This window comes from Papaver somniferum, chromosome 7 (genome assembly GCF_003573695.1).
Source record: "Papaver somniferum cultivar HN1 chromosome 7, ASM357369v1, whole genome shotgun sequence".
Lineage (NCBI taxonomy): Eukaryota > Viridiplantae > Streptophyta > Magnoliopsida > Ranunculales > Papaveraceae > Papaver > Papaver somniferum.
Window position 1 is genome coordinate 19,369,949 of NC_039364.1, and position 11,783 is coordinate 19,381,731.

The window sequence follows — 11,783 nt, forward strand, 5'->3', positions numbered from 1 at the left end:
CGACTTTAAGCAAATCTTTGAATTTTATTTGAAAGTCATGTCCATGGATAAAACACATTTAAAAATTCGGCTTGCAATGTTAGGATCGCCTAATATCAAAAATTTCACATTACATTGCACAAGAAGCAATGATATTCAATATTGATGTTGGTCCCTGTCCGACAATTATAATCAAGATAGTGAGAGTTCCGGCTGGAAAAAAAGAAATAGACAATAAGGGTTTCAACTCCAAATAATGATGCAAGTATGATGTTTTGTTTAGAATAGTAATGTCTTCGACTTGTTACCGAAACGAGAAGGATGAAGTGTTGCGAGATCGTTGAATATGTGATTGTTCTTGTGTGTTGAAATGCCCATCATCAAATTTAAACTCAATAAATAGTAGTATGGTATCAAGAACGAACATATTTTTAAACTCGCCAACACCGAATTCTTTCCGATCAAAATTTAAATTTAAAGATAAAACAACTGAAATTCATTTTGGGGGGCCGTTGGCCTTGTTAGGTTGCCCAAAGACGTGCTTGCTTCCCTTGGGCCCGGCCACCAAAGACGCTTTACTCTCGAGAGAATACGGAATATATAAAACTGATGAATTTACATAAAATGCCCTGAATAGGGAATGCAAGGCGCGAGGCCAATTTGGTAAAAAGAATAAAGAGCAACAAAACTTAAAAAGATGGAGAGATATTGAGATATCTAATCAGGATATCAATGAAACTAACAGTTAAATAAGATTTGATGATGAAGATGAAAGGAGAGATAATTTTTGTTTAGTCAAGTGGGCTGACGACCACGACTTCGTCTCTATTTCCCACAAATTGCAGGAACATTCCTGAAAAGTACTTCTTTCCGAAGGCAACGCGTCAAAAATGAATGAGGTTAAAATGCCGAATCTCTTCTACTTCTTTCATCCTACTTGGAAAACCTGGTAAGCTCAAGTTCAGGCATTCATTTTCATTTTCAATTTCAGTTTGAATTTGAATTTTCTTAGTTGCTTGAACTGATGTTTATTGAATTCACTTCGACTTGTTTTTGTGTGTTTTACTGACAAGTTTAATTTACTCGAGGAGAAAGTACTAGCTTTTTAAACTATAATTCAAGTCTTTAGTTTTTAATTTACCATCATTGTTTAGTTTAGAGATTCAAACAATTTCAAAATTTCCACTAAATTTTGTATCTGTTATCTTCTGTTCGTTGGCCTAGTCAAGCATTGCAGGTCTATCATAACTGTAGTGACTGTAAGTTATGTTTTATGAAAATCCGAGGATGTAATATAGATGCTATGCCTCTTACTAAGCACAAGCACATTACCAGTGCTGTAGTTAGGGATCAGTCTCCCCATGATTTTATTGTTAAAATCCTTACAAAGAGCAACTTTCATATAGCTCTTAAGCATGCTTTATCTATCAAGATGCGCGTCACGTCTCATATGTTTTACGTTGTTGAATTTCTAGTTTAATAATAAGAATGCTGTTTTTGTTTCTCAGATTGTAGGACAGAGCTTGGCAATATCTTTAAACTGTGTTGGGCGTTTCTCCACAAGGTGTATACCATATATAGTCCAAGAACAAAGGGGCGTTCCACTGAATTTAAGCATTGGGATTGAAAACCATGACGAAAATCCTCGATCCACATGGTTCATTTCTTGAAAGGTGGAACAAGTTTTTTCTATTGTCCCACGTGGTTGCAGTTTACTTGGATCCCATATTCTTCTATGTTCCGGTGATTGACAGGAACAAGAGTTGCATTGGTTTGGATAAGAAGCTTCTGATCGCTGTTATTGTTATGCGTTCCTTCACTGATGTTATTTATGTACTTCACATAATTTTTCAATTCCGTACTGGTTTCGTTGCTGCCTCTTCTCGAGTGTTTGTAAAGGGTCATTTAGTAAATGATCCTGTTGCAATAGCACGGCGATACTTGTCTTCATACTTCTTTGTTGATTTTCTTGCAGCTCTTCCACTTCCACAGGTATGCTAGTTCCTTTAGCCCTTCAGCTGTCACTTTATACCACTATGTTAAACTTTTGTTACTTCAGGGAGCATTTTCTTTAAGGATGCAGACATGCGCATATTTGAGGTTATGGAAAGAACATCAGTTTCCTCCTAATGTTTTCACTGTATTGCTATATCCATATAATTGGTACTACTCGTTGTTACAACTACATTATTAAAATATGGAAGTATATTTTTTTACTTCAGTTCAAACATTATTCTTAGTTTTCGGATTGACCTGCAATTTTGAGGTTTTCAGTGTTGTCTGATCAGGTGGTAATTCTGATTGTCATCCCCAACTTGCAAGGCTCAGCATCATTGGATACGAAGAACTTGCTGTTGTACGCTGTATTATTCCAGTTCTTTCCAAGGGTATTTCGAATTTATCCACTGTACAAAGAAGTTACAAGAACTTGCGGCATAATCACTGAAAGGGCGTGGATTGGAGCTGCTTTTAATTTCTTTCTTTACATACTTTTCAGTCACGTAAGTAGCATTTTCCAATCATTACTTTGTACATTGCGTAAACTGTTCACATTTTATCTAATATTTGTGAGTTCTTCTGAATTCTGATAGTTTTACGTGTTGATATCACCTCCCCCCTTCTTTATTAACATGTGACCGGTCACCAGCTTCATCATTGTGCATACCCTTACTGATTGAAGGTTGGGGATCGTGGAAATAGAGGGAGGGTTTTCAGTTGAAATATAAAAATGCACAATCCTCACTTATTGTAATGAAATATATAAACATAACCGACTAAGAATAGTGAAAAAAGTTGAAAATTGAATTGTAGCAATTAATGTAGCGACGTGGTGATATGTCTCTGTTATTTTTAGATGTTTGGCGCCTCTTGGTATGTGCTGTCTATACAACGCGAAGATAGGTGTTGGCGTAATGCCTGTGGCACTGAGGCAGCATGCGATCCTTCTTCTTTATACTGTGGAAATAATAATTCAGTAGGAAGTAAATCATTTCTAAATGCTTCTTGTCCACATACTGAATCGGATGCAACTCCATTTGATTTTGGAATATACCTTACTGCTCTTAAGTCTGGTGTGGTTGAGTCAACAGATTTTCACCAGAAGCTTTGTTTCTGCATGTGGTGGGGCCTGAGAAATCTGAGGTTTGTGCATAGAATAAACACTCTATCTCTTATGTTTCTTGATCCAAGCCAACGTAGTTCAATGAGTTGATAGATGGTGTTTTCTACGTTCAAACCAAACTCTTCTGGTGGTATCTTGATCTTTCCCTTAGTTTAGGCAGTGCTGATCAAATGTAGGAAGTGTTAAAGATCTATTGTCACTATATAGGTTTTAAACCATCGGATAACCAAATCCAACTGCTGTATAACTTAGTTCGAATCCAGCTTGTGAATTCCTGACGTCGACCACCAGAAAATAATGCAATGTGCCACTGTACTACATGTACACCTGCATTCGTTGAGCATCGTATCTACTGTAAATGATATGATTTTTTCTTAGTGTTTTTAATCATAAATACTAGTTGGTTTGCATACTTCTGTAAAACTTTTAGCTAATGGGGTAACCTTTTCCATGTATTTATTATATTTTACAGTTCTTTGGGTCAAAACTTGGAAACAAGTACTTTTGTAGGGGAGATCTACTTTGCAGCTTCTATTTCTATCTTGGGCTTGGTCTTCTTTGCTCTTCTCATTGGTAACATGCAGGTTGCTACTAAACCAAATCTATATAATGTTCAAACACCTAAAATCTACATTTTTCGTGTATATATATGAGATTAGGCATGGTTTGTAAATAACTCTAGTCCTTGGGCATCCCAAGACCAAAAATTTTCCACATTCAAGATTACTGTCTTTATAACATTCAGTTTTTTGACGCAATTACAGGCATATCTACAATCTTATACAATTGGATCAGAAGAGATGATGAGTGCAAAACGTCGAGATGCAGAGAGTTGGGACGTAGAACAGTGGATGTCTGGCAGATTATTTCCAGAGGTGATAAGGGAGCGGATCAGGCAGTATGAACAATACAAATGGAAACAAACAAGAGGGATCGATGAGAAAAATATCATACATAGACTTCCGAAGGACCTCAGAAGGGACATTAGGCGTCATCTTTGCTTAAGTCTACTCATAAGAGTGAGTCCTTTTACACAGTTTTACTTCCATGTGTTTTCATCACCTTTTACTGCAAGTCACCCCTTTGCAAGAGGACAAGGAGTTCCAGGCATACCTTTCCTGTCCTTCTCATTCTGCTCCAAATTAGGTGACCAATCCCTCACACGCACACACTCACACACAAACCTTAATGGTCGTTTATTTCTTGATAAGTTTGAGAAGATTATAACTGTTGGCTGTTATATAGATTTAAATGCTTAGCTGTAAGTGTGTTATATGTGATATCACATAAGAGTTCCAAATTCAATTCCCGAATAACGTACCATAGAGCTATAGTTTTCAATGTCCCACTGAGAAACATATATATTGGTGATCCCCCAGCTGTCGCTGAATGACTCAATTTCTAAATAAACATTGCTATAGATTATTTTATATGTGTCAAATGGATGTCGTAAAACACTGAATCCTCCCAAACAGAATTTCCATAATCTGTATTGAGGAATACCAAATACGAAACAGCCACACATTTTTTAGGATACTGACAGCACCAGACATTTATAATCAGTATAGCTCACAGGAATTTCAGGTTAGGCTCAAATATTGCAACTTTTCTTTGTAACTGACGACTTACATACGTGCTGCTGGTTATTTGGTCAAGTGTTGGTGCCTAATTACAGAAACCTAGGAACTGGATTTTTGGATATAATTCTTTTATGTTTGGTTTGAACTTAGGCAGTCGTTAACTAATTTTAATTGCATTACAAAAAATTCATTGCATTAAAATGAGCTTTCTAGATGTAAACCAATGATGAAATACTTTATAATGAACAAAATTCTCTTTCAGGTGCCCATTTTTGAAAAGATGGATGCACAACTCCAAGATGCTCTGTGTGATCGCATGGAGCCAGCTTTCTATGCGGAAGGCAGTTATATTATCCGTGAAGGCGACCCTGTTGATGAGATGCTCTTTATTGGGAGGGGAAAGCTATTAACTGTGACAACAGATGGTGGAAGGGCGGGTTTTTTCAACTCCGAAATTATAAAAGCTGGGGACTTTTGTGGGGAAGAACTTTTTACATGGGCTCTAGACCCTCATTCAACTACCAATCTCCCCATCTCTACCCGAACTGTAAGGGCTCTGTCAGAGGTCGAAGGTTTTACTTTAGTGTCTGACAATTTGAAATATGTAGCATCTAAATTCCGGCGTATCCACAGCAAGCAACTTCAACACACATTTAGGTTCTACTCTCAGCAGTGGAGGACATGGGCGGCATGCTTCATACAAGCAGCTTGGCGGAGGTATCACAAGAAGAAGTTGGAGGAATCTTTACGTGAAGAGGAAAACAGGTTGCAAGATGTTTTGCAGCTATCATAATGCCGTTATCGGGATATGAGCCTGAAACTTGCAGAACATATGGTTGTTGTTAGTTATAAACATATAGTTGGACGGTTTTTCATTAGTGCTCACTCCAGGTTGGTCTTTTGGAAAACAGGTTGCAAGACATTTGCAGCTATTGCAATGGGATTATTGTGATATGGCCCCGAGACTTGCAAATGTTTGACCATCCTTCTTTGTAGTAGGGTTTGTGATGATTAGAGCAAAATTTTTTTATTTTAGTAAACAATTTTCAACACTTGCACAAATGAAAAAATTTGCTTCTGTTCAGTGAATGCTAAAATCCATCTCATAGGTGAGAACATTGAGATGTGTTTGACAAAGAAACAATGTGATTGAAGCATCTGACTGTTTCACATAGGGGTACCTAGTCAACTCATTTCACATATTTCAAAAGTAATATGGCTTTGCCCAGGTTTGAGCTGGAAACTTTTATTACATATGGCAACCGGCTAAAAGCCGACTCTATTGTTATTATGGGATGTGGGTGATTAACAACTGCTTTTTGGTATGAGGTTGATTGGGAGACCCATTTCTGGATATGGCAAAGCTAGACGAGTTATTTTCTCATCTGGATTCACAAGTGACCATTCGAATTTGGTCACCATATGATGCAACACTACCAACGCTTCAACTCGAGAGAATTCGAGTCCTATGCAAGTATGATGTCCTGCTCCGAATGGTAAATACGAGTAAGGAGGAATAATATTTGACTTGCTGTCGAAACGAGATGGATCAAATTTTGCAGGGTCGTTGAATAAGTCGTCGTTCATGTGTGTTGCATATGCCACCCAAAATACCTGTCCATCATCAAAATTTTCAAACTCAACTATAATAGTATTGTACCAAGAAGGAGCCAAAGATAATAACAAAACAACAATCAAGTCTTCAATTAAAAAATGTAAGGAAAAAATCTAATATTTCTTTGAAATTTTGTTTGTTTTTCTGGTAAAGAATTCAAAAGTATAAAGAAATTAAGGGTTAAATTTGGTTTTGTCTGGTCAACTTATAAAGTTCAATGGTAGCCTAATAGAATGTAAATTCATTTCTTTTCTAGTTGACCTTGAATAGGAGTGTGTACGGTTCATTTCAGAAGTAGGTTTTCGACTTTTATGATTGAAGTCATTTTCAAACACAAATTTTGGTTCCAGAAGTTGAAAAGTTAATCCTTACGCGTCTGGATACAAATCTGGTTTTGACTTCTGATTCTCCAAAAGTCGAAGTCAGAAGCAGAAATCAGAAGCAAAACTATTTTGCTTCACAAAATGTTAACTTTTCGACTTTCAAAAATCGTTTTGACATTTGACAGCCAAACTGATTTATGACTTTTTGACTTTTCACGTAAGAAGTCGAAAAGCTACTTCTAATGTGCGATCCAAACATTTCTCTAGAATGACTTATTTTTCTGACTTTTACTTCTGAAAAAACAAAAGCACTTCTGCTTCTGGTATCCTCTAAGTATCAGAGTGGCTTTTGGAAAAACTAAAAAGTAGCACTACAAAACAAAAGGCTTCTTGGGACGGCTAAAATCGTCCCAAGAGGCCCAAGTCCGTCCCAAGAAGATATTAGTGACGTTTTTCTGACCGTCCCCTGTTCCACCGTCACTGATACTATTTGGTCGTCATTTCTTTTAGGGACGGTCATATTATTGCCTTAATTTAAAATTTTGATCACTATTAGGGACGAGTACTCCATGAGCGTCTCAAATAACCCTCTTTAGGGACGGTTTTGAAAAAACAGCCTGTCCCTAAAAGCTACTTATTTTGTAGTGTAGCTTATTTTTGCAGCAAAACGCTTTTGCTTCTGACTTTTGGGATTACTTCTGAAGAAGCAGAAATTTGGATGCCAAAACAGGCTCTAAAAAGTTTGATTTACCACCTGCCATCCCTTTGGAATGTCATAGCCATCATAACTAGTGTCTTTAATTGCCGTTCTGAAGCTTCCAAAGAACGGAGGAATGACCCTCATCACTTCTTGTACTACTCTCCATGTGTATTTCATCTTTGCTACATCGCCCCATGTTAGTCGTTCGTCAGCTTCACCTTCACCTTGCTGTTGTCGCTGCTTTCTCGTGTCCACAATGCTCATTTGCTCTACAAGATTAAGTAATTCTCAGGTATAAACTTGATCAAGTTATAAAAGTTTTGGAAATTAATCAGAGAGGGCGCTAGTTATTAAGATCATGTACCTCTGACAACATTACCATAGACCTCGCGATCTTTAGCCAATTTCCAAATGACCCAAGTCAAGACAGAAGCTGAACTATCATGGCTAGCAATCATCATAGCAACGAAATTATCAATAACCTCATTCATTGTAATGGGTTCTTCTTGATCACCATTCTCGGAAGATTCTGTTTCCAATGACAACATGCAAGACAATACGTCGTTCATAGGGTTAAGTGTCCTTTTTTTGATTTGTTCCTTCCTTTTCTCCATGATTGGAGACATCTTTTTTACAATCCTTTTTCTCGCTTGGATGCCTTTTCTAAACGTTGTCCCTTGAAAATTGAACGGCGCGGACCACATAGCTTCAAAACAATGTCCGAACTCTTCATACAAGGCTTGTTCAGTTGGATCATCATTTATTCCAAACAATATTTGACAAGCAACATGAAACGTTAGTTTCTTCATAAAACTTATTTATAGTGATCGTCTCTTTCCCTTTGGTTTCCTTGTCTATGCGTGCATTCACCATACTGTCCATACGTTTTATGTGCCCTTGAAGGCCATCAGGTTTTAGAAAGCTCATCATGGCTCTCCGAAAAGATTTATACCTGTAAGTCATTTACAAATTGCAACTCGAAAAAATAATTATACGGATATACGGCTTCCTCTGCGTAAATACTTAACGTTGAATATTGAAATGAACTTGTGTCATATAAGGACCATATATATACCTCTTAGTCCTTGCAACTTCAAAGAAATTGTGTTTACCCATGATAACTGCGATCGTAACCGGTACCGGCACGACCAGTTATAAACACAGTAGGACCTCCCATGAGTGAAGTTTTGAAGATAGGACCTTATTTCACAACCCTCTCCTCGACCCATTCTTGCCCACGATTAGCCTTGTGAGCTTTAATAAAGCCCAAACTCTCTCCGATTACTGGGAGAAAACTCATCGATCCATTTGGGTAGTTCTTAGTTGAATCTCCTTTATGTTTTCTAACCAATTTGAAAAGAAACAGAAGAGTAATAACACTCACTACTATCAACACCGGAAGTGTAAACATAACTATTCACAGTTGCTATAGCTGCAACATCAATCCTGCCTGCTACGTATTTATAGTAGGATACATATTCGATCTCTTCCCTATTTTTATTTTCTTTATTAAGAACTTGTTTGTTTGCAGCTGACTCGGTGTCTGAATCTGAGTTAACCCCTGACTCGGACCGAGTCAGCAGTCAGACCGTTTGTTTTCCATTTTGAGTCAGGCCTGACTCGACCTCTGACTCAGACATAACCCCTGACTCAGACTCATTTGAGTCAGGTAACAAAATATCCCTGACTCATGGGACCAAACCACTGACTCACTTATTTCCGAGTCAGATGAGTCAGATCTGACTCAAAACAAACATATCGACTCAGTTCCAGATGAATCAGGTTATTTCACTCAGATCCAGATGATTTAGATCCAGACGACTCAGATGAGTCAGGAGTAAACAAACATGGTGTAAGTGTAGAGTAATGATATTTTCTTTTAACGAAAACGATAAGTAGGATTGTAGGAAACACGTCTCTGTCTTCTCGCATCAATTACACATATCATGAATAATCAAAAAAAGGTGGAAAATTCCACCAGCGAGCCTCTGAAACAATTAATAGCTCCATATTGTTCAAGATCAATGATGGATCATTTCCCTTGACTCTTGCGCCAATAATGCTGGCCATTCTGGCATAGACAACCCCATCCTCATGCTGCACTATATATTTGTAGAGTGAATTAAATCTAGAAATAATATAAATTCTGATATGTGTGCGTAATATTACTAATGCATAGAAAAGATGATCACGTAGAAGGAAAACTTGTATCTTGTATTTATTTAATTATGATTTGTGTGTACTAGTCGTGTGGTTCTTTAAGCAGAGGACCACTGGCCATCGGGCTCCAGCGGAGGTGTAAAAGAAAAACAAACCAAATTCAAACATTTTCGATGTTTCCAATACCAGGTGTCAACCTCTCACTGACAAACCCACAATTTTTTAGTCTTGACAGTGCTTATATGTATCAGCTTGGCCACAAAAGTGCGTCAACAATCACGGCTATAAATGCCAAACAGTGGCGGAGCCACACATGGACTAGGAGGACAGAAAATTAGTAGAGATGATTTGGTTGGACAGATATTTGTCCCCCCTAATTTTAGGGTAGATCAAAGAACTCTCTCATCATGAAACTTCCTAATCACTCAGAGTGTCGATCAAAATCTTCCAGACTTTCCAGACGACAATATCACAAATCCTGCCGTTAAAGGTACATGGGTTCTATTAATACTGCATTTTGTTTCCTTTTTCGGACCTTATGGATAGCTATGGATGACTACATTTATCGTCAAAAGCAATCAAATCCGGAAAACACATATAGTACATATGGTTCCTCTCAGTCTTCAACAAGAATTCACTTGGGCACAAACGAACCTCCCTCCCGTGCTACCTGGAATGCCGACTTCTATCAACCATGGAAATGTAACACGTGCCTCCACAACAATCATGGTAGGATGGATAAGACCTAATTTAGGTTGGATCAAGATCAACACAATGGCGCAGCGAGAGGACATCCCGGAATAGCTGGAGCAGGCTTCATATGCAGAGATTCATCTTCCAACACCCTGATAGCGGTAGCACAACCGCTGGGAATCACTACTGCGTTGACCGCTGAATCTTGGGCCATGCTCACAGCGTCTAGAACAACAAAAGAACGAAATTGGGCACAAGTTCATTTTGAAATCGACTCGGAAAATCTTCTTTGATTCCTATCTTCAGATGCTGAGCCGCCGGTACATTTCGGGTATGATCTCGGAAACCAAGCTAATCATGATCCAACTCCCGCAATGCATCATTACACACATCTACAGGGAAGCTAATCAAGCTGCGAACGGACTGACAAGCCTTGTTGCGGACCATAGCCATCTAGGAAACCTTTCAACCGTGGTGTGGGATCACATAGTCCCATCTTGCATTAACCAAGTTGTAATGGATGACTCTCTAGGTAAAACATACCCTCGCGTAATTGCAGCTTAATCTTGTTACAATGTCATGCTTCAAAAAAAAACGTAGGTTAAAGGGAAAACGTCTAAAGAAATTTGACAATATTTTCAAATGGAGCTTCACGATTCGTGGACCTCCCGGTATGATGGAGGTTTTTTTATAGCCCAAACGATGCATCTACTGCAAACGCTGAAGCTGCCATATTAGAATGGAGGGATAAGAGAGATGAGTTTAAAGAGAAAGTTAAACACAAGATAAATGAGTTTAAAGAAAAAGTTAAACGCAGTTTTAGAAGATCGCTTGAAGGGTTGTATGCCTAAATCATTACCAAACTCGTATATATTTCTACTGGCTAAAGCATGAACCATTACCAAATTCAGGAGGGAGGAGGTATCATTGTTTCGTGAGTCTTATAACTTTGTTTAATTTCCAATAACAAGTGACTGTAAAGTGGAGAAAACGTCTAAGAAAAACTTTTGTGGCCTTCGACCGCAATTAATGCACTAGTATCATCCTTCACTATATATAGTTGTCCACCCAGTCCAAACTTTTTGGCTCCGCCACAATTGCCAAATATCCATAAAAATCAAGCACAGTGAATGTAGCTAAACTGTCTTAAGATTGGTACATATTGATGCGTGTTAATATTGAGATTTGCTTCTTGTGAATTTGTTTGCCGTGATATGATTTCTCTATTTCTATTTGATACATTGGGTACGGTACTACTAGTTTAATATATAGTTGTAATGGTCTCTCAAATGTTTAATAACGATGGATTTGTGATCTTACTAGATATAGTGCAACAGTGATGAAGGGAATTAGTGCAACAGTGATGAAGGAAAATTAGATTAGGGAACTGTAGATGTTGAAATTTGGATAAGGGGCAACAACGTCATTTTAAGACCATAGACAAACTCAACTCTCACGGGGGAGATTACGTCCTTGGTCCTCAAGACACCAATGACCACGATTTCTAGTATACGTCCCCGTGAGACATTGCTGGTCGTGATGCCGTGATGCCTAGCGCACATCCTCGACGAGATACTGCAGGTCACGTAGGTTCTGTAGAGCGTAAAACGTC

General features: G+C 38.1%; 2 protein-coding genes across 2 annotated transcripts; one reads left to right on the forward strand and one right to left on the reverse strand.

The window, feature by feature from the left end:
• Positions 1 to 676: 676 nt before the first annotated feature.
• LOC113296614 (cyclic nucleotide-gated ion channel 1-like) lies at positions 677 to 5,777 on the forward strand. The gene is made up of 7 exons (XM_026544916.1): positions 677 to 928; positions 1,488 to 1,971; positions 2,268 to 2,480; positions 2,834 to 3,120; positions 3,573 to 3,684; positions 3,865 to 4,119; positions 4,943 to 5,777. Exons 2-7 carry the CDS (start codon positions 1,612 to 1,614, stop codon positions 5,471 to 5,473), a joined length of 1,758 nt encoding a protein of 585 aa, XP_026400701.1. The 5' UTR covers positions 677 to 928; positions 1,488 to 1,611; the 3' UTR covers positions 5,474 to 5,777.
• A 208-nt stretch (positions 5,778 to 5,985) lies between these two features.
• On the reverse strand, positions 5,986 to 8,495 carry LOC113294286 (taxadiene 5-alpha hydroxylase-like). Its single transcript, XM_026542683.1, has 5 exons — positions 8,431 to 8,495; positions 8,194 to 8,270; positions 7,683 to 7,847; positions 7,373 to 7,587; positions 5,986 to 6,294 (listed from the first exon to the last, which is right to left on the reverse strand). Exons 1-5 carry the CDS (start codon positions 8,493 to 8,495, stop codon positions 5,986 to 5,988), a joined length of 831 nt encoding a protein of 276 aa, XP_026398468.1.
• Positions 8,496 to 11,783: the final 3,288 nt, after the last annotated feature.

Coding starts and splice junctions, on each gene's coding strand:
- LOC113296614 (XM_026544916.1), top strand. CDS start 1,612: ATGACGAAAATCCTCGATCCACATGGTTCATTTCTTGAAAGGTGGAAC. Junction 3,685..3,864: donor TTCTCATTGGTAACATGCAG/GTTGCTACTAAA, acceptor ACGCAATTACAG/GCATATCTACAATCTTATAC. Junction 4,120..4,942: donor GCTTAAGTCTACTCATAAGA/GTGAGTCCTTTT, acceptor ATTCTCTTTCAG/GTGCCCATTTTTGAAAAGAT.
- LOC113294286 (XM_026542683.1), bottom strand. CDS start 8,495: ATGGGAGGTCCTACTGTGTTTATAACTGGTCGTGCCGGTACCGGTTAC. Junction 8,271..8,430: donor TACGATCGCAGTTATCATGG/GTAAACACAATT, acceptor AATGACTTACAG/GTATAAATCTTTTCGGAGAG. Junction 7,588..7,682: donor CTATGGTAATGTTGTCAGAG/GTACATGATCTT, acceptor TTAATCTTGTAG/AGCAAATGAGCATTGTGGAC.